Here is a 23,498-nt window from a genome sequence, read left to right as displayed (position 1 = left end):
AAAGAACATCTTAAGTATAATAAACATTCTAATTGATTGAGTTTTATTCTTCCTTAGTAGATAAAATAATGGTGTGTTTCACGATCAATTCTCCAGGGTATCATGTTTATAGTAAGAACATTAAAGTGCTATAGATGAATTGTGTTCCTAAAATTCCTATGTTGAAGCTCTAGCTCCCAATGTGATGGTATTTGGAGTTGGGGCCTTTGGAAGACAACTAGGTTGGATGAGATCAGACTAGATGGTTGGGTTACGTGAGCACATGATGAGATCAGCACTCTTATAAGAAGAGATACCAGAAAACTTGCTGTCCCTGTCTCTACCATGTGAGAACACGGAGAGGGCAGCCCCTACAAGCACCCAAGCATGCTGGCACCCTAATCTCAAACTTTCAAGCCTGCAGCACGGCGAGGGGAAATCAGTTTCTGTTGTTAAAGCCACCCCGTCAATGGTGCTTTGTTATGGCAGCTCAAGCATACTAAGACAACACGAAGATGTGCTATCAAAAATCAAAATACTTTTAACATCTGGTACTCGGAAAGAAGCTTTCTAGATAAGTCATATAGAAAATTTGCTTGGTGGGGAGTGAAGAGCAAGCCCTCACAAAGAAACAATGCATTAACATAAATTCCTGAATTCTGGTAAGTGAAATAAAAACACAATCGTCAGGAAGACAGCTGTGTGCAGGTGGCTCTCTTCCATGCTTAACCTGGAGTCTACCTCCAGGCTCTTAGCCTCTGCTATCAGTTTTATGATCTACAAAAACTCCAGACAAGATCTCAAACCACTACAGCCACCTCCATGCATGTCTCACATCAGAGACATCATCATTCCTGATGACATCCCAGGGCATAAAGATCATCACGATGTACAAATCTAGCAGCTGGAGGCTCCACACTCCCTTTAAAATCGGCAAGTCCCTGACAAACTTTAAGAGTGTGAAGAATTAAAACCAGCTGCTCAGTTCCTTGTTTTACCTTTACCCACTGCACTGTGGTCACCAGAACATAGGACAAGAACTCAGGGTCCACAACGGTATTTTCATGGCGGATGAGTTATAACTAGCCTGCCCCTAAAAGGACAGAGGGGAGTGGGAGAGAGAAGACACACAGATCCTGCTTTCTAATTCTGATTCTAGATGTGAATAAGGTTTCTCAATTTGATGCTGATCCAGAGCTAGTGCTACCCAGCTGGTCACCCGACGGCCACCCTCATCAACTGCAAGGCAACTGATTGGTGAACGCACCATCCCCTTCAGACTTATGAGGAATACTCAGTTTGAATCATCATCCTTGAAATAAAAGTCAGTCTGCTTCAGAATCCTTTATAGCCCATCTCCCCACTCAGGAACTACACTTGCCAGTAGATTATATGAAATCAAGTTTTTTACATTCCTGTAGGATAGAAATAAAACCTTAGAATTCTCCTTCTAGGAAGTGCAAATAGAAAACACGGAAAAGCAAAGATGAAGATTTTTATGGGAATTAAGTTACATATACATGGAGCTTTCTGAAAACTAAGTCTGTACAAAATAAGACCTTTGTGTTTTACAGAGGAGTTTTAGTAAAAATTTGTGAAATAAAATTAGATTTGATAATTTAAAAATGAACTCTGAATTGCTCATTTGCCTACTAGTAATCAAGCTTCCTGTGGCATTTATACACAAACATACAAAAAGCAGCTCGAGTAAAGAAGCATTGTTTGAGAGTATTATCACATGCTTTATGATGATTCAGATAGGTGGTGCCTTGCTGGAGATCTTATGCCAAAAAAAGGACTTATTAGTCCAGGGTGACTAACTTCCCTTTCCCCTGGGGTTCAGAGCTTTCTCCAAGTATGCCCCCCAAAAGGAAAACAGTCAGTTCAGCATGAAACCAGCTTGGGCCTTACGTGTAGGTGCCTAATGATAAACGGTAGATATCTGTTCCCTTCTTCCTCTAGCTCTTGCATCCTTTATATTTACCTAAAACACATGGAAAAGCTATGAAGAGGTTGGGGGATGAGGGCCCTCCATATATAAAGACCTTCATTCACAAAGGATGTGTTGAGATAACATTTTATAAACTGTACTTAGAAATCTATTCTCAAAACTGCCTGCCAACTCCCAAAATCCCTTTAGCAAGGAGAAAAGCCTTTCAGTTTAACTGTATAAAGAGAAAGCCATAAAATGCAAGTACTTCATAGAGGTTAAAAGGTAAAATACATTATTTTGAAAGCATAAACCACCACAGGGCAGACAAATGACTCAGAGTTCCCCCAGTTTTGTTATAGGGGAAAGGTTGAAGCTGGGAGAAAGAGCCTTTAGTATCCAGAGGAGATGCCAGAATATTTGGGAATAGGAAGTCATGGAAAGAAGCTTCTAGAACATCATTCTTCACCTGAGAGCAGTCCTGTCTTCTCCATAACAGAAAACAAGTTTTATTTTTTTAAAGGGTTTTGTTAGTTCTTTAAGGTATCACAGTTTTCTCAAGAAAGAAAAGATGTACTGGATATCTAGCAGAGGCCAAATGTCAAGTTAAAACACTTTTACAAAAGGGTATTCTTATTCAACCCTGACAATATAACTATAAGGTAGTTTAATCAAGGTTAAGAAAATCTGTCCAAATTCAAGTTAAATAGGTGATTGAGCTGCGGTGTGAGTCTGTGTCCTCTAATTTCAAAGTCCATGCTTTTTCTTGACTTTGTGACATACATGAGGGACAACAAAGAAAATCTGATGAAGGAACCTATCAAACCAGAGAGAATAACCAGCATTCCTGCTCCTATTAAAAATCAGGCTGGGCGCAGTGGCTCACACCTATAATCCCAGCCCTCTGGGAGGCTGAGGTGGGCGGATCACCTGAGGTTAGGATTTTGAGACGAACCTGGCCAACATGGCAAAACCCCACCTCTACTAAAATAAGAAAATTAGCTGAGTGTGGTGGCACATGCCTGTAATCCCAGCTACTTGGGAGGCTGAGGCAAGAAAATCGCTTGAGCCCAGGAGACTGAGGTTGCAATGATCCAAGATGGCACCACTGCACTCCAGCCCAGGCAACAGAGCCGAGACTTGGTCTCAAAAAACAAAAAACAAAACAAAAAACACAGACCAGTCCCATTCTATGCCTAAATCATGTTCTAACATTTTGCAGAATTTGTTTAAATGCCCCAGTAAATAATACAATACCTTTATACTGAATTATTTCTGCTTGTTTTGTTGCTTGGGAAACACTTTTGGAGAATGTTAACAAGAAGATACCAAATATCCATAGCTCAGCAAGAGAGTCACTGCACTAAATTCCTAAATAGTACACAACCACAGAAAACGGGCAATGGCAGCACAGAATAATCAAAAGCAGCTTCGTATTTTCCAGATGAAACAAAGCATCATTTGTATTGAGGCATGTTTAGAAGGTACCACTGAAAGCCAGGCTGCAGCCTGGAATGGCTTAAAATACCAAGTTTAACAATCAACATCAATGGCTTTTAAACTTTAGAGGCAAACAGCTTCCTTCTACTTGAAATTCAAAGTGAAGAATTAGAAGCAAAGCTAATAGATTAATTCAGTACACACACAGGCTTAGAGACTATCCAATGCCTTAATTAACATCATTACAAGTGTATTTAGCCAACCACCTGGGTTTTAATGAAAGAAAGGTAAAGGTCAATTTTTTTTTTTAATAAGTTGCTTCAAACTAAGCCCCCCTACTGGGGAAAATAAAAGAGCACAAATAATTTAACTGAAAAGAAAAGACTAATATAAACAGTTATTATTTTGGCACATTAAGGAACTATTCCTTAATCAGTCTCTATTTTAATTGAGGCAGTACTGCAATTAAAAGTTCATTGAACTTTGCTGTTCTGCCTCAGCTTGAACCTACTTCCTCACCAATACTGAACAAGTAGAATTAGAGCGGGCAAAACACTACAGATTGAAGACTAGTGGAAGGCAGGAGAAGGAACAGAGGTAGACAGGGACCAGCCTTCCCTAGAGAGGGCAAGAGGCCTTGACCACCTAATGCTTCCAGAGTAAGGACAAAATCTCCAGGGTTTAAAGAAAAAACAGAAACACTACCAACTGTGAGCTTTAAGTACATCATAGATGTTAGATCAAATTACGTTTCATTTCTTGGAGACCAGTAGAAAAAAAATATTAGCTGAGTCATTTACTCGCTATGTGGTAGTAACAGCTACCATAATGAACCGTAATTAGATATCTGTGCTTCCTTAGTTTTTGAAGGGGAGGGAACCTGCCCAACGTCTGTGACTGAAGAATCCTCCACAATGCATATGGTGGTGGAAGGTAAAGTCCACCTTGTATAAATCTTAGCCAAGAAGCTGTCCAAACACACTCTTCCAGGCTCTCATGCAGCTAGAACCAAGGCATGTGAATCTGGTTCGGCCATTTACATGCACCTGCCTCACATTTTCAAATTGTCCTTAGCTTTCCTTTAAGTACTTTCTCTTCCAGATGGATTCTGGAATCAATTTTATAGTGTTTTGTTGTTGTTGTTTGTTTTCTGTTTTTTAAGACGGAGTCTCGCTCTGTCTCCCAGGTTGGAGTGCAGTGGTGCAATCTTGGCTCACTGCAAGCGCGGCCTCTCAGGTTCACGCCATTCTCCTGCCTCAGCCTCCTCTGAGTAGCTGGGACTACAGGCACCCGCCACCATGCCTGGCCAATTTTTTGTATTTTTAGTAGAGATGAGGTTTCACCGTGTTAGCCAGGATGGTCTCAATCTCCTGACCTCGTGATCCATCTGCCTCGGCCTCCCAAAGTGCTGGGATTATAGGCGTGAGCCACCCACCTGGCCAATTTTATAGTGTTTTAAAAAAAACACACAGGATTTTTAAAGCCATGAAACTACTCTGTGATACAACAATGGTAGATATGTCATTATACATTTGTTCAAACCCACGGAATATACAATATCAAGAGTGAACCTGATGTAAACTATGGACTTTGGGTGGTAACAATGTGTCAATGTAGGTTCATCAGTTGTAACAAATGTACAACTCTGGGGGAGAATGTTGGTAATGGTGGAAGCTATGCATGTGTGGGAGCAAATCTCTGAATCTCCCTCCAATTTTGGCTGTGAACCTAAAACCGCTCCAAAAAAAAAAAAAAGTCTTCTTTAAAAATTGGAGATTTCATTAGGGATTAAATGGAATGTCTACATAATTATGGAAGAGCTAGGTGGTTTAAAATAATGCATCAGCTTATTCAGAAAAACAGTATTTCTTTCCACTTATTCAGGTCTTCCTTTAAGTCCTTCAATGAAGTTTTATTTTCTTTAATGTGAGGCTTGCACAGCCGGTCACAGTGGTTCACAGCTTGTAATCCCAACACTTTGGGAGGCCAAGGTGGATGCATAGGCCCAGGAGTTTGAAACCAGCCTGGGCAACACGGTGGAAACCCCATCTCTACTAAAAAACAACAACAACAACAACAACAACAACATCCCACAAAAATTAGCCAGGCAAGGTCACGTGGTGGCTACTCAGGAGGCTGAGGTGGGAGGATATCCTGAGCCTGGGAGGTCAAGGATGCAGTGAGCCGAGATCGTGCCACTGCACTCCAGCCTGAGTGACACTGCAAAAACCTGTCTCAAAAAAAAAAAAAAAAAAAAAAAAAACAAAAACAAAACAAAAAAACCTTGCACATTTCTTCTTAGGTTGATAAAGTTTTTTTTCTGTTTTAAAATGGGATTTCTTTCCTATTCATTTTCCAAACAGTGTTGCTGTACAGAAAAATACTAACTTCCAGTGTGGCTCTTATATCCACTGTAAACTCCTACTAGGTCCAGATTTAATATCACAATACTCTTAATCTTAACAGTAATTTTTAAAACTAAGTAACTGTTTAATAGTAGCAACATGAATGTTTTCTGATAGTAAAGGTCACTTAAAATTAAGAAACATGTGGTAAAGGTTGTAGGCCTCTCTGGAGAGCTTCAAAAATAAACACGGCGCCTCGTTTGCTTATTTTAGATCAAGGTCCTAACATAAAGCAGGGAGAGGAAAAAAATAAGATGCCCTCATCTGGCCTTCTCCCTATATTATGGTTTAATACCGATTTTTGCTCCCTTATGCCAAACTCAAGGTCGAGAAAAATATAGTGCTCATTTGCACTGATGGAACAGCAGGAACAAAGTGAATATGCTTTCTAAAAAACCATGGTAAAGTTTTAAAAATTACATTTTCCCGTGTGCCTCTAGAGCCTTCTGAAAACACCTTTTTTGCCCAGCTATAAGCATCTCCTAGGTAAAAATGCGTGATCATAAAAAAGAGAAGAATTCTGCTAATTATTGAGTTTACTTGATGATTTTCAATAGTTTAAGTTTCACCGTACATAATATTGCAAATATCCGCCAGGCGCAGTGGCTAATGGCTGTAATCCTAGCACTTTGCGAGGCCGAGGCGAGTGGATCACTTGAGGTCAGGAGTTCAAGACCAGCCTGACCAACATGCTGAAACCCCATCTCTACCAAAAATACAACAATTAGCCAGGTGTGGTGGCACGTGCCTATAATCCCAGCTACTCGGGAGGCTGCGGCAGGAGAATTGCTTGAACCCAGGAGGCGGAGGTTGCAGTGAGTGGAGATGGTGTGCAACTGCACTCCAGCCTGAGAAACACAGTGAGGCTGTCTCGAAAGAATAAAAACCAACAAACATAATATTGCAAATATCTATATATGTGTCTATATATATATAGTTTGAATTCAAGACCTGCTAAAGTTTTACCTATAGCTATCCCTAAAAAGATGTGGTAACTCCTTTTTAGGGATAAATGAGGGAATGACAACTGTTCAATGTTTCTGAAAAATATTTGGTTTCCATTGAAGGATATTGAGTTTATCACAGTTACTGCATTTTCCAAATTCTCAAAATAGGTTTAACGTAAAAGTGTAGTAAAAGATTGCCTGAAAAAACAACCTACAAAGGACATGAAAAGCTGAACTCAAGTTTTTAGACATGTCTCCTAAATTTCTATGATTATGAGTTCAAGTACATGAGAATGAATTTTCTTCTGTCTTTGCAACAAAGATTGGTTTTAATTGGAAACAGCACAGCAAAATTTTTCCATACTGCAGGAGATATTATTACCTAAGTTTCAGAGCAGTCTTGGTAGATTAGCCAGCTTTAATTTATAGAAAAACTTAGCTATGATTTACTTATATGATGAGGACTGGCATGGACTACAACATACGAGTGGTCAAATTCCAAGTATTTCCCCCGACAATCCTGTGACATAACTTCATCAGGATTTAAAACTCCATCTGCTTTGTTGCTAGCCTGATACAACCAGGTTCTAGTTAAGAGCAAAAAGGCACATACCATGCAGATGTTTTATGGGAAACGTTCCCATTGCTCTTTCAAGTTGGTTTATATTAGTGAAAAAGCCATACGTAGTGTGGAAATTATTAAGAAGAAATGACTCAGAAAAAGCAATAGTTGCTTTTAAAGACCAAGGGGAGAAATAAACCCAAAATCACACGCTCTGAAACTGGAAAAGTTTCAAATGCAAACTGTGTTCCTGTCTGGTGTGTCTGAAAGGCACGGGTGCTGAAGATTATTAATATATTGTTATTTCTTCTAAGGATGGCACTGGTCAAAGAGGATGGTAGGCCTGTTTTGAAGAACTGTTACCAACTGGGGAGTTTAGGCTTGGGGACCCTGGTCCTGAGAAAAATAACCCACTGGTTGGCAGTTCCAACCCAACAGACAGCTTAGGATCTAACTTGATGCTGGAAATTACAAAGGCTTCTAATGAAGGAAATAACAAAGTTCCTATGATTGGTGACAGATGAGCCAAAACTGAAAAAGCTTTTCGTTGTTATTATTTTTAAACAGCTTTCAGAAAACTAACAAGACCTTTTGGCCTTGACCCAGCAGAGAATAAATGTCCCCCACTGGATGGATATTCTGTCAACTGAAATTTCTCCACAGTAACAATTCTAATTAATTATTCAAAGCCAGGGGTTGATTTTCTAAGGTTAACTATGGTCTCCTGTTTAGGTCATTAAAAACTGGTTTTTCCTTTTCTTTAGTGTCTGCTCACCCAGGCATTGATGATAAGCTTTAACAGCAGCCTTGCAATAAAGGCTCTACTTTTAAGGTGAGTTTGTCATTTTGCAGACTTGGTTTAAGGGATAATTAGCAATAAATAGAGATTTTGTCTAGGTTCCATATAACCAAAAACTTTAGAAATCCACTTACTCTCTTATATAAGCATGGAAACAACAGACATTAATATTATCACAAGGCATTGCAAGATCTTTTGAATTAAAGAATTAACCATAATTTTGTGATGCTTCATTAATAAGCATACTTCTTAAAACAGAAATTAAAATTGAAACATTATTTGACATAGTAACTCAGAAAACCAGTCATTCTCCAAGGAGACTGGATTAACATGGGTTTATCGAGTGAAATGTAACACTTCAGGCAAGTCAATTCATGCTAACATATTTTTATTGTGCAATACAGGTAGACAATATATACTTTTTCTAGCAAGAGAAAAAGGGTGTACCACTCAGTGTTCACCAAAATAACCCTAGAATAGGTTAGTACATAGAATGTAATGCTATTAAGAGTCACAATGACAATATGCACCAGAACTCTAAAAACGAAAATGAAATTCAAGCCAAATTAAGTAGTTCTCATTATAATGAAAACAAGCAGTCTGGCATTAAGTGGGGCTCCACCTGTTAGGAGTAAAATTTGATACTCCAAAAGATGAGGACCAGTCAGCCAGCAGTTGGTCAAACATATAAAATGTAATCACGTGGGAAAGGGAATGGGATTTCTAGAAACCAAATTCCTGAACACACCTGCTATCCCTCAATGTCTTTAACTTTGACTCCCTCCAGATCTGAATGACCTACTGAAACTATGAACCTTTCAAGTCTCTGGGAAAGGATTTGGTTATAACCCAAACTCAATTTTCAAAGTCATTTCTCGTAAGAAAGCTCAAAATTATGTTTTCTGTCCTTTTTCTTTTTTAAGAGACAGGGTCTGGCTCTGTTGCCCAGGCTGGAGTACAGTGGCATTATCATAGCTCACTGCAGCCTTGAACTCCTGGGCTCAAGAGATCCTCCTGCCAGAGCCTCCCAAGTAGCTATGATTTACACACATGTGCCACCATACTCAGATAATTTTTTCAAGCTTTTTTGTAGAGGCAAGTGTCTTGTTATGTTGCCCAGACTGGTCTTGGAACTCCTGGCCTCAAGTAATCCTCCTGCCTTGGCCTCTCAAAATGCTAGGATTACAGCTGTGGGCCACCATGTCTGACCCATTTCATTTCTCATAGCCTCCAGCACACTGTTTGTTCTAACCCAGGTAACCCTCTCTGACCCACTGCCAAAGCAACAAATCCATCCAGCCTGGGGTGAGGAGCAGCTTACTGCCCGCGGTCCATGGCTGGGCTCATTCTTGCACACAAACCTGCTTCCTTCTTGCCTCCTTTTCCTCCTTCTCGGCTCTTCTTCAGCACTGCCTTTAACATTTTCAACACTTGTTTCTAAAGAGAAAAGGAACAGAGAGAAGTGGAATTAAACGTTGAAAGTTGGAATATAACTTGGGTATTGACAAAAAGAGGTAACTTGCATTCAAACAAACAGACCACTTAATATTAAGGTACCTTAGTACCTTAAATCTTACATTAATTTTCTATGAATAAACTATGGCGGGAAACTGAATGTTGAAGACACAAGGAATGTTCTATAACTTTTAATGAAGTGATTAGAAGTTCACTGTTAGAAAAGCTAAAAAAAAAAAAATACAATAGTGCATTCTCAGCATTCCACATCTAATTAAGGTTATGAGGCTAAACCTGGGTACAGTACTGCAAGATATTTGGCAGTTTCCCAATCCCAGTTCATCAAAAGGTGGCACGAGAACATGGAATCAAAAAGAAAATGAAAGAAGCTACATGGTTAAAGGCAATGTTTTACAGGTGTTACTAATTATATAATCACAAGGAAAACATTTTGGAAGGTTATGAAATGAGGCATATCTTACAAACATTTGCAAAATAAATACAGTGGGAACACATTTTAACCCTGATCAGAGAACCCAATTAAACAGCACACACTACAGTGGGTTTTTACTATACATAGTTGTAACTTTGGGATGGGGAAGAGAAGTAAGTAGAACAGGCCTGTGGCACTACGGCCAAATCCTTTAAAGAAAAGGCTGTATCTTTAAGCAGGGTTGTACTGAGCTTGTAAAAACACCACAATGACCCAGGCCTAAGATGAAACATGAAACCATCTCTACAGCAAGCGACAGACAAAAGGACCATTATTTCATCATGAAGCCAGGATCCTTTAAGCTCTCTCTCCCAACTACTAACTCAGATGAGATGGCTGAACAACCCCAGACGGTAACCAATCTTAGTGGGTTGTGTTACCCATCACACCTTTATTAATGCACTAAGAGAGGGAAGCAGAAGGCAAGCAGGTCTCTCTTGAACAGGCAAGAAAAGGGGTGGGGAGAGGAGTAATGAGGATGGGGAAGGGGAGGGGAGCAGAGAAAGGGAGGCAAGAAGGGAGAAACTCCTATGTAGGAGGGCTCCCAAATTTGCCTCGTTAGCACAAATGCCTCAAATGGCCTCAGTGTAACATACCACCTCTCAGCCCCCAGAGTAAGCAGAAGTTTTGTGGGACCCGTTGAGAAGGGTAAGGAACCCCAATGTGTTGCCATTCACAGAATCACACAACGTAAGCAGGCAGGGTGACCTTTCTTATCATTTGGTCCAAGCCTGTATTTGTTTTCCCAAGCCTTTTGTTTTATTGATGAAGAAATAGAGACCCAGGGAGGCTGGCTTGCCAGGGGTCACGCAGCTAATTAACAGCAGGGCCAGAATCCAAATCTGCAGGGCCAGAATCCAAATCTGCAGCAGCCCAGCAGCACCACCTTCCTCCCCTCCACCAGGCCGGTCTCTCCTCACACATCAATGAAAGCTTTGGGCAACAACAATCAAACAAAACTGAGTGATACTAGAAAGATAGTATCTTAGGCAGAATCTGAAAAAGTCATACTGAAGGTTATCGGAGTAAAATCATCTTACACACAAGTTTTACATACTGAAGGGGCATGGCTTAGAGCTTAATTCTGTTTTTGAAAATGCTGCTTGAATAAACCCTGGTGAAAAAGTTTAGGTTTCACCTAAAGGGCAAACACTAAAGTTGGAAGGGAGCAATAGTTTCCACAAGGAACCGATGGAAAATATACAAACTTCTGTTAACAAGCACACTTCAGAGAAACAATGAAAAATACTGTAGTATAAAAAAAAGGCAGTAAAAGTTAATAATAAATAGATACCTGGTAAACACAGACATATTCTTCAACCAACCAACTTTGGGGTTTATAATTTAGAAAAAACTACCTAAAAAATATGAGAAAAATACTGACGGAGCCATGCCACCAAAGCTCGTCCAAGGTCCCTTGCACCAAGCCTTGGTGAACTCTTCCAGAGCCGTATGTTTACCTGGATCACTGACCAAGCTCAGGTCCCACCACATCCATGAGCTGCTCCTGATTAATCACCCAGGTCATCACCAGTTAGAGTAGACCTACCATGCCACTTAGAATAGGCATCCCATGGGGCAAGGACTAGGTGACACTGACTTTGGTATCTCATCCCAGACACCCTGTTTTCCTATTTTGGGGCACTCACCTATTTTCAGGATAGATGTACCTTCCACATCAGTGGTCTTAAGTGAAAGAGGCTATCATATATCTGCTATAATACTTCTTCCAGTTCCTGTTTTCCTCCATAAATAGCAACTCTAGGGAAATAGCTTAAATTTTATATTCTTAAAAAAGCTATTCAAACTGCGACCTAGAGCAACTTGAACTGACTATACCCGAGTGCAAAAATAAGGAACCATCCTCCCCTCCCCTAGACTGGAAAGGAAAAATGTAAGTCTTCCCAACAAGTTAAATTCTGAAATTAACACAGATCAGAGTGGAGCTATACAAAGTCACCGGGAAGTCTCAATCGTCTCTGGCCAGTTATAAACCTATAACTGGAACTTAATAGTCACCAATGGACATACAGGCTATGCCCACCGAAAGGGGGATGGTCAGAAATAGCATTTATAGGAATAGGCCATAGAGGCCAATGACAACAGTACACTCCAGAGAAGACTATCTGGCATGCCAGACAGTATCTGTACACTTATAAACACATATCCCTACATTCAATTCTGGAAATGGACACATTGGGCTGTTGCAGCTGGGTGCTGTCACACATTGGTATGATACAACTACTTCTTGTTCTGGTTCTTTCTGTTCACACTGAGAAGCACCTCATAATTTGGCTCCTTTCTTAGTCTGCAAACAGTGGGGAAAGAGTGTGCTGGTCCAGTTCACACAACTGTCTGGCTTGCTGACAGACACAATTCTGAGAATAAATTAACAAATCAGTACTCCAGCTTTCAACAAAAGCTCTCATGAACTTTGCTTTATTAAAGGGAGTCACTTTGTCCAGTACCATCAATTTAAGACATGGAGAATACTGAGTTTCTGAGGACCAAAGGGAAGACAGTGGTGAATTCCTCAATGGAAACGGCACCGTGAAACCCACCTGTGTAGGCAGCCAGCAGGCTCTCCTCTTCTGCATCATCACACTTCCCTTCCAGTAGCAACTTCAACTACTGTCATTTTTCCCCTAAAAGGGTGAACACTGAGCCATCATGGACGTGAACCAAATAGAAATGATGCAAACCAGCCTTTCTGACACAGTAATTCAGACTCAGCAGATTAAATGACAAGCCCAACATACTGTGTGGTAAGGAAGTACCTATGGACAAGTATCACAGGATAAAACATAAGAAATACTGTTCTTTTTTACTATATATGTGTGTGTGTGTGTGTGTGTGTGTTTTGTTTTGAGACAGAGTCTCACTTTATTGCCCAGGCTGGAGTGCTGTGGCACAGCCTCAGCTCACTACAACCTCCACCTCCTGGGTTCAAGTGATTTTCTTGCCTCAGCCTCCTGAGTACCTGTGATTACAAGTACCTACTACCATGCCCAGCTAATTTTTATGTTTTTAGTAGAGATGGGGTTTCACCATGTTGGCCAGGCTGGTCTCGAACTCCTGATTTCAGGTGATCCGCCTGCCTTGGCCTCCCAAAGTGCTGGGATTACAGGTGTGAACTGCTGTACCCAGACTACTTTATATTATAGACCAAAGGCACAGATATAACTCAAATACTGACCAAACAATCCCTCAAGTTCTGTCCCATAAAACCTTAGCCTCTATGACAACAAGTAGAACAAATGTACTGTTAGACCTAAATACTTAAGAATAAGTCTTTGAAAACGTGAAGAACGTCAGATGTCATTTCTTTCCATTACATACTTTTGAGGAAGAGTGTACAGGAGAAAAGGTATCTTTTCCTCACCCATGGCAAGGTTCATGGCTGACACCCCTATAACAAAAAGACAGATTAACAAGAGAAAGGCATAACAAATTTACTCAACCAAAGTTTTGCAACACACAGGAGCCTTCGGAAATGAGGATCCAGAGACTCAGGAAACTGAATTTTTAGGCTTAAGTACAATGAAGAATGAACAGCCACATAGAAGCATGATTGAACAAAAAGGGAATGAGGCCTAATAATTGGGGTGGGGGCCCTCAGCAAGGCCTGCTTGTCCAGATTCTTCCTGTCCTCTGGGTACAGGGCAGGACCCCTCTGGAATGAGAGTCTGACAACTCACTGTCAGGTGAGATAGGTCAGAGAATTCCTTGATGACCATGCTTCAGGGGAGAAAGGCAAGGGGAGGTCAGAGGGACCTCCTTTCTTCTGCAGTTTCTCTTATATGCCAAAGTGCCATATTGGGGGGTATCCTGTCCTGAGCCCCAACAAAAGGAAAGACCAGCCTCTAGGTTACTACAACTAAAGGTCACCACAACTAAAAATGACTAACAGAAGTAAATTTCCTGTAATGTTCATTGAGAAGAAAAGATGAATAGATAACATTACTCTGAGAAGGCCAATGGTCTGAAGTCACCTAAATTTCTACTATCATTTAACATGTAAGTTTCCCAAATGTCACAGATTCTTCTTTCAAGCCCCCCAGAAGTTAGACTGACTATCAAAAGCTTACTTTTACTTCCAGTATTTCTCCTTCAGCACACCCAGTTTTTGGGGACAGGCACAACCTCTCTACATCATGTATTTGAATTCTGCACAGCATGTTGTGTTGGCATATAAAATGTAACAAAAAGCACCCTAGACAAAACAGTAAGATGATTCCAAAACAAGACAAAATCTATTTCAGCCTGTAATCACAATGGCAATATCAGAGCCATGACCACCTTTTCTGAGATCACAGAAGAGTACCAGCAGCAAAATGTTTCTCTTCTGGAGTGCCATACTGCCTATTTACACAATTTCAAGTGGAATCTGGGAGCTGAGGGCAGGGACTATGTTTATTCTTTAACAGATACAAACAGAAGCCAGAACACAGGCTTCGCACCCACCCTGTTCTCAGTATTTGTTGACAGGCTGCAATGAACACAGATGAACGATTTCCTCCAAATCAAGCAATTAACCAACATTTATAGCAGTTTATAATTGACAAAGAACATTCCTATATATTCACACTTGCAAGGAATGCAAGAAAATTCAGTTAAATCCATGTGACATCAGACAATGAGATATTAGGAGGCAAATGCTGCATTTAGCAATATCTCTTCATATCCACATCTGAATTAACCTTAAAACCTCAGTCCAGTTACCCCAAATACCTAAACACACACACTCTGTGCACGCTCTAATGGAAGGAGCTTCTCCCATCAAACTATCCACCTGGCCTCAAAGCAAAATTATCTGAAGATGCTGCTTTTGTCAAAAATAATAAAGCCGGAGTAGCAACATTTACAAGTGAAACTCTGTAAACTAAGGTACGTATAATTAAGAAATTTTCCTTCTTTGCTTAAGCATCAAAAACATCCTCAGTGTTAGGAGCTTAAAAGTTCTTAAAACCGAGTTAGTCTGACTCATCTAACAGTCATGCCTTCTATATGACACCTTTAGAACTGTTCTTCATATTAGCAACATACAGTTTACCACAAGAAAGTAGTAGTGGTAGCATTGAGTCTGAAGCAGCCTACAAGATAATACAGACTAAAGCAAATAAGAGAAAACAAAGTATAAGAGACCACACACACACACAGAGATCTGCTAGACAGGGCACTAGCTGTTAGCTAGAAACTCATGGAAAACCCTGTACACAGAAATTTCCTGAAAGCAAGAGCCATGTCTCATCATTCCTAGGAGATCCTAGGAGGCTGGGAAAAGCCAGCCCTTGATAAGTTTTTGACATTCCAGGATTTCTCTCACACCTCCCCACTGTAATAGAGAAATCCTAGGAATTGACAGAGACCTTGCCAATATCACTGGGAACAACTAATGGAACTTCTCCAGGATCCAGATGCTTCATCCAGAAAAGTGTGCCGGGGTAGGGGGATGGTTAGAACAACCCGTAAATAATTCTGATAAGTAAAGAATTGGCCTTTGGTTCTTCTTTTTTTAACATATTTCTTCTTTTAAAGAGAGTGTCTCACTCTGTTGCCCAGGCTGGAATGCAGTGGCACCATGACAGTGACAATTCACTGCAGTCTTGTCCTCTCAGGCTCAGGCTATCTTCCCAGCTCAGCCTCCGGAGTAGCTGGGACTACAGGCATGTACCATCAGGCCCAGCTTATTATTTTTTAATAGAGATGGAGGTCTCATTAGGTTGCCCAGGCTGGTCTCTAAACTTCTGGGCTGAAGTGATTCTCTTACTTTGGCCTCCCAAAGCACAGGGATTATAGGCATGAGGTACTGCACCCAGCCTGATTTTTCTTAATTTGCAGAGCTGGAAAATATGACATTAAACTATAATTTATTCTCCAAGACACATAGATCCAGCCATTCATTCTTTATTCAACAACCCATTCTACAAATTGAACCTCTATTCTACTATTAGTTTCTTTATAGTTTTGTCCTAAGCAAAAAGACTTCAGATTTAAGTATGAGTTATTAAAAAGCATAGTAAATTTACAGTCACAAGTAATATGAATTTAGAAGAGTTCTGGGCATGAAATTGGAAATCAAATGCTTAAGTTCTGATGCACTAAAATTAAGTGGAAACTATTGTCATGAAATCACCTTCAACCTATATTTAAAATATTCTGTACATTCATACAGGTTGTTTCGGGAAGGGTTTCTACAAAACAAACAACAAAAACACCTTACCTTAGCCAGTATTTCAAGTTGCCAGAAAATTAGTACTTTGATAAGTACTTGGTAGAAAGAAAATTTCACTTTTGGAGGAAAAGATAAAATAAGTTGCTTCCTTCTAAGTACGAGAGCCATCTTTATATACCTGTAAAGGGAATTGTTCAATCCAAATTCTAACGCCATCTCCTCCATAAAGCCTTCTCAGGCTACAATGGTCAAAAGATATATTTTCTCTAATTCTACACCCTGCCTTGTTCTAATATGATGATAGATCAAAATTATGGTGAAAAATGTTGAACTCCACAAATCCCCCATGGCATCTAGCAATATACATTACACACAACAAACACTTTAAAAAAAAAAGTCTTTAAATGAGTGGCAGGGTTGTTATGGAAGGGAAATCAAAATCAACAGCAATTCTTTTCCAACAAGGAGTTTGGACTAATAATTTAAGAATTCTGGTACCAAGTACTAATTCCCAACTTTATGGTCAAAATAATTTGGTGTATACATGAAAAAATGCACATTTAACATAGTAAGATCTGCTCAAATATCAGGCTTTCAGAAGCACTGGCTGTAGGTAGGTTTTATTTGGGTATTTCAAATAGGCACACAGAAGGGATAAGTGCAAAGACAGTAGCCAAAAATCTGAAATCAATACATTCTCCTTCAAAAAAGGAAGAGCTGAGAAAGGGCAGCATTTCCAGCAATAATCATGATGTTTCCCAGGCCAACGGCTACTGTGCAAGGCAGAGCTCAGTCTTGCAGTGAGCTCCTGTTCACTTACAGGCTGTCTTCAGTTCCCTGTCACCTGTGTGCTCCCTAGCTGAGACTTACCTCCCTACCACAGCAGCAAAACACTGCTAACTAGAAGACAAAACTCCATATATTTGTCACTAGTACTGTATATCATCCAGGTATTTACATAGATGTTTAGATCTATTAGAGAAAGCAAAAGAATTTCATAAGTCCACTTCAAAACACACCACAGAATCAACTCATCTTAGAAGCCTTCTTCATCTTATTTTAATTGTTTATATACCTGCTTCCTTCACTAGGCTGTGGGCCTCTGAATGGTCAGACCCTGCCTTGCTCCCCACCCCAGCAAAGTATGTGTTTTCCAATTTCAACGTCAATGAATGGTTGTGGAGAAACATAATTTTAATCTATAATTCTCAAAGGGAATGATTGCACCTAAAAACAGACTGTTATCCTTTAATAACTTTCAGTAAAATTAATATCCTTCTACAGGCTGTGAGCAATGGAGAAACTTGCCCTGGCTCTCCTGGACCAGCAAGTGGCAGAAATTGAGTTACAACCTAATTTTCCAATTAAGGAATGAGTGTTGGGTTAGCAATTGCAGCGTTTCATTCTACAAGCATTCATACGTAGCTACCCTGTGCCAAACAACAAGGGACCCAAAGGCAAGTGCAATCCGATAGAAGAGGAAGACAACATGTGGACAAACATGAGCAGGAAGCTAAAAACATTCATGCCTCCATTTTCTCTACAAGGTAAAAACAAGGTAAGAGGTGCAGTGAAGGTGTAGGATAGCCCTGTAGATGAGAGGAAGGCAAGTAAGAGATTAAAAGGACAGCTGGCTGGGCATGGTGGCTCACACGTGTAATCCCAGCACTTTGGGAGGATCGTTTGAGCCCAGGCCTTTGAAACCAGCCTGGGCAACAGCGGGAGAGTCTCACAAAAACCAAAAACAATAAAACGGACAGCTGAACAGCTCTGATCATCCAAACTAGGCTGCAGACCAGGCCACAACACCCGATTATGAAACTGCTCCTATCCTCAAAGGCTCACAAGTAACATCATCAAAATCACATTGTGCAACTCATCTATGGTTCTGGGTTAGTGGAATATTTGTGGGCTGGCACACACCATCTGCCTGCTCCTGTAGTTCATGGATACGTCCTATGAGGAGAAATGGCACACGTGCCAGGACACTCCTGACAATGACTGAAGCCAATGGCTGGATGTGATATTCAAGCTAGACCTGGACTTTCCTAATCTGCCCAACTTCATGGATGGGAAGAACAAGGTCACCCAGAGCAATGGCATCTTGTGCTACACTGCTGGCAAGCACATGTGTGGTGAGACTGAAAAGATTCAAGTGGACATTTTCGAGAACGAAGCAACCAATTTCCACACACAACTGATACAGCACTGTTACAAATCTGACCATGAGAAACTGAAACCTGGCCGGGCTCACGCCTGTAATCCCAGAACTTTGGGAGGCTTCTCTTTTCTCGCGGATCACAAGGTCAGGATCAAGACCATCCTGACTAACACAGCGAAACCCCGTCTCTACTAAAAATACAAAAAGTCAGCCGGGCATGGTGGCACACGCCTGTAGTCTCAACTACTTGGGAGGCTGAGGCAGGAGAATTGCTTGAACCCGGGAAGCAGAGGTTGCAGTGAGCCGAGATCACACCACTGCACTCCAGCCTGGGTGACAGAACGAGACTCTGTCTCAAAAACAAAAAACACACACGGTACTGAAACCTCATTACTTGGAACAGCTACCTGAACAACTGAAACAATTCTCCATGTTCCTGGGAGAAATTCTCATGGTTTGCAAGGGAAAGCTCACCTTTGTGGATTTTCCCATCTATGACGTCCTGGATCAGAACCGCATGTTTGAGCCCAAGTGCCTGGATGAGTTCCCACATCTGAAGGCTTTCATGTGCCCTTTCGAGGCTTTGGAGAAAACTGCTGCCTACAATGCAGTCTGACTGCTTCTCCAAGATGCGCATCAACAAGATGGCCCAGTGGGGCAACAAGCTTTTATGCTGAGCTAGAGGCAGACTTGCACTGCTTGTTTTGTTTCATCCTGTCCCTAGAAGGCCTCCACTCTTTTTTGCTCTTTTAAATAAATAGCACTTGGGCTAAAATAATTAAATAAATAAATAAATAAGCTGTGCTGTGCAATTCCCTCCTCTGATGCTCAGCCCCAAGAACTATCCAGGAATGGTCCAGTGAATGCAGGATCTGATCAATGATCAGGAGTTCACAGTGCAGGGGCCAGTACAGGAGTGCTCAGAGTGGTGTGCTGTGGAATCAAGGCTGGTCAGGAAGGGGATGAAGCCCTGAGAGGCAGGATAGCCAGAGAGAAAAAGTATGGTGTCTCAAAGAGATCAAAGAACAAACACAGTCAGAATAAATGAATGGGGAAGTTGAAAAGAGTCTGGTTCTTTTTAATCAATTTTTAAATTTTGGATGTGGAACAATTCCAGACAATGATAAAGCCCACAGGATTAGTAAAGGCAAATCTGTGATGTGAGTCAGGCCTGACTTGAAATCTCAGGCACTAAACAGCTCCCTCCAAAGTCCTCAGTGAACTTGGGGGTAGGGGGAATAGGGAGGTGATGAGGACAGCACAGAATACATGCCTCAAAGAAAGGGAGGCTTTGCATGAGGATGAAAATGTAGCAGTTATGGACACCAGCATCACCTCAGGGCCCCAGTAGCCACGCAGCCTAAAAAGCTCCTGGAGAACCACCTGGGGTTTGAGTATGAACCATGGTCTGAGTGTGGTCTCCTCCTCTCACATAACTCTGTGGAAGGCGTGGCTAGGGCCATAGGGTAATTTCTTGTGTAACTGGAAACCCAAGTCCCAATCCTTAGGGCAGTTAGCTCCACAACTACCACACTCAGAATTACATTCTCTTCTCTTTTCCTTTCTCCTTCCTGTTGTTTCCCACTTGTGTCAATACAACAGAGCTACAATCCCCAACTTACACTGCCCACCTTCCTGATGTGCAATTACAACTCTCAGAATACAGGTAGAGGCATTATGTATACAAAGTGATTCTGGACACGTTGTTATTTCACCAAGAATACTGTTCCCTTTCCTGTTGGACTGGATCATTTCAGGTCTCTTCCACCTGTAGGCATTATAATTTTTAAAGGGGGAAACTTTCTTGTTCCTAAGACCACTGTAATCACAGTACATAATAAACCATCATCACAGATGAAAAAGGAACCCCTCAGAGGAGGTCACTATATGGGTGATAAGCTTTTACTACAGAAAGAGAAGAGACCTTGAAGACATTTTCAAAAAGTGTTAAAAGGCACTCAATCTATCAGTGCCAGCTGAATGAAATCTGGTATTATAAACCTAAGGAAATTAAAATTTTTAAATTGCACTGGATCTGGCCTCAAAGTGAAGGGTCAGACAGCCTCAAAGATGCCTGTGAAAGGCAGCTATTCATCACCGAACGATCTCTTGCTCATGTAGCTGACAGATGGATCTTTCACTTAATGCCCAGAACATAAGACATCAAAAAAAACTCCTCCACTCATTAGTGACGTGCAATGACTTGCTGAACAAGGTTATAACCTCCCCAGGCCCTAATTTCATTTGGATTGGAGTTCTCAATATCCATGCAGGGTTTTAAAACTCCACCAGGTGATTCTAATGTGCAGCCAGCAACCCTTATTTACCACTAACCATATGTCTGGCCCTGTTCTAAGCACTTAGCATGCATGTACTCATTAAATCCTCACAACCACCATCTGAGGAAGGTACTGTTAATCTCCATTCCACAGAGGCACAGACAAGCTAGTGACCTGCCCAAGGTCACACAGCTTAGCGTGCATCCAGGCAGTCTGGACCCCCAGACTGACCATGCGGTCAGTCTAGTAGGCCTCCCCTTTCAGTTGAAAAGAAGAGAGACCAGCCCCCAGGGAGTGGTGAGAGTCAAACAAAGGCAAAGCTGCTCAACAGGTGGAAAAAATAAATTGGCTTTGGCCAAACATACACATGCTCACACACACTTCACTCCCAGAGCAGCATCCCATGCTGCAAATCTATCCTGGGGGAAAAAAAAAAAAAAAAAAAAAAACTGCCTCCATTGAGAGACATCTACAGTACAGTCCCCGAGTAATCAGTTATTTCAAACTACAGTGTCGTCCACGTGTGACCTGGAGGTACCATGCAACAGAACACACACCAAAATGGGCAAGCTCTTGAGTTCATTAGCCCCCAGGGGGAGAACCCTGGGAGTTGGCTAGAATGCCAATGTGGAGGATTTGGGGAGACAGACGCCTTTGTGTCATACAAGTAAGGCTGCTCCTATTCCTAACACTTACCCAGAACTCAGCAACCATGGTATTCAAGAAAAACTCAGAAAACTGCCTCATTTCTTGTGAATAAATTGCATAAAGCTTGTTACACGGTGACAGGATGCAGTGAGAAACGGCCTAACGATCTCAATATCTTTCTCTGGGCAATTTTACACAGTCTAATAAATTTAGTGAGGTTTTAACCTTGGATATCAAGTTCAAAATTAACCAAGATATGCCTGCAGTGATACTGCAGTGGAGAGCTGAATCAAATTCATACAAGCCACACAGCATCATCTCTTCCCATAGCTAAAGCAATGATATCAGCATATGCATCACTGTGCTCTCCTCTGGAATTTGTAAAGGAAACCATTCTTGGCCATAAACATTTCGTTGCAGTAAGCAGTTTCACAGAAGCCTGTGAGAAAGGGCATATGGGCATGGACAATGGCTTTATTTTTTTCTTTCTTTTTTTTTTTTTTCCTTTAAGCTCTGTTGGACTTGAAGGCTTAATTTTTTAATTAACTCCAACAGCCCCAAAAGGGGAATACCAGAGCTCCAGATGATAAAAGTCACAGACAAGTCATGCTAGAAAACAAAGGCCAAGTATGTTAAGACTTAAAAAAAAAAAAAAAAAAAGTTAACAAATCTAGTCTCAAACAAGGATGAGAAAGACACAAGGGTGCCATATCCAAGGCACGAATCTGTAACCTTTTAAGTGCCATGGATGGCTTTAGCAATCTGTACCTTCAGAGTGTTTTTGAATGATTTTTAAGTAGAAAGTCTTATTACAAAGAAAACTAATTATATTGAAACACAGATAGCAAAATGTTTAAAAAGCAAACCTGATATACCAAAGCGTGCTTAACGCATAAAGACGACACAGCAGCAGGTTTTATAACTACTGCAGTTTTTAAAGCAGTGATGGGCATAAATGTATTGTAAATTATTTCCACAACGTGATACAAAAATCAGTTAATTTCCAAGTGACAAAGTTACATGTCCTGTTGATCTTACGTGGTTGGTTGCCCACTTTCATGATTGGAGCAATGGCTATATTTTGGCTAGAGGTTAGTGAAAATACAGTTAAGTTTTTCTCCACCCATCCAAGTTTACAGATCCCTTGTCTGAGTCCATTTTGTACTGTACTGTTGTCACAGAATATCATGGAGAGGGTAATTTATAAACAATAGAAATTTGTTTATAAACTTCTGTTTGGCTCACAGTTCTGGAAGCTGGGAAGTCCAAGATTGAGGGGCCCATTTCTGGGGAGCGCCTTCTTACTGCATCATCCCATTAAAATTCAGAAAATTAAACAGTAACCTACTGACTGGCACACATTAGCAGGAGGGAGTATGTCACATACACGCCACTGCTAGCAATTAAAGGCAAGTCCCATGATTCATTTTCAGATAGTCTGTAAAAGCCCTATTTATCAAGAAAGTCCATTGCCACCAAATTACTATCTACAAAAACCAGGCCTGGCATGACAGGAAAAAGACTCCAGAAATTTACTGTGAGAGACCATGTACAAAAACAAAACGCCACACTTCATATTTGAGACAGGTGTTTGTAATACATGCTGTTGGTTGTACTGTTTTCTTGGTGCTCTCCTCACTCTTTCTGAAAGTACTTGTACTCTGGAAACTGCAGTGTTTTGGTTAACTGGATCAGGCTTCCTAGTGAATGTGGTACCCAAGGCTTGGCCTCTCCCGCCCTCACTGCCTCATACAGTCACAGGTCATTCCCCAGCTGCATGCCCTAAATCAGGGGATGCCCGTAGGAAGATAAATATAATTCAGAGTCCAAAATACATGGACGTAAACTGGGCCATTGCCAATTTCTCATGGATCCTGGGTAACCGAGATGGTTTTTGTTTTCATGGTTAGGAACAGCTGCAAGAGCGCAATACTCTTTCTAGACTAATAAAATAAACTAAGTCTGGCTCAGTATTTCAGCTGTGGCAGCAGCCAAACTTCCCAGAATGGTGCAAGCCTCGTGCAGTTCTGGAAGAGCTGGGGTGGTAGTTCTGAACTAAACTGAAAGCATTCAAACCCAACCCAACAGCAAGCTAACACACACACACACACACACACACACAGAGAGAGAGAGAGAGAGAGAGAGAGAGAGAGAGAGAGAGAACACCACTTCAACTAAATTTGGAATTAGAGTTAATTCCTATGGGTGGAGATGACATGTTACTT

The 23,498-nt window shown here is 41.0% G+C and overlaps 1 protein-coding gene and 1 pseudogene across 10 annotated transcripts in view; one reads left to right on the top strand and one right to left on the bottom strand.

Moving 5' to 3' along the window:
• LOC105493193 (tetratricopeptide repeat, ankyrin repeat and coiled-coil containing 1) overlaps window positions 1-23,498 on the bottom strand; it is a 263,922-nt gene that overhangs the window by 156,920 nt on the left and 83,504 nt on the right. For all 10 annotated transcript variants that reach the window (XM_071072815.1, XM_071072818.1, XM_071072811.1 and 7 more), the window contains one exon: window positions 9,424-9,499. In XM_071072815.1, the coding sequence (XP_070928916.1) occupies window positions 9,424-9,484 (61 nt within the window). In that variant the 5' untranslated portion in view covers window positions 9,485-9,499. The remainder of the gene's footprint in view (window positions 1-9,423; window positions 9,500-23,498) is intronic.
• Window positions 15,812-19,023, top strand: LOC105493239 (glutathione S-transferase Mu 3-like; annotated as a pseudogene).

This window comes from Macaca nemestrina, chromosome 11 (genome assembly GCF_043159975.1).
Source record: "Macaca nemestrina isolate mMacNem1 chromosome 11, mMacNem.hap1, whole genome shotgun sequence".
NCBI lineage: Eukaryota > Metazoa > Chordata > Mammalia > Primates > Cercopithecidae > Macaca > Macaca nemestrina.
The sequence above is the reverse complement of the archived record's forward strand: the minus strand, read 5'-3'. Positions and strand labels throughout refer to the sequence as shown.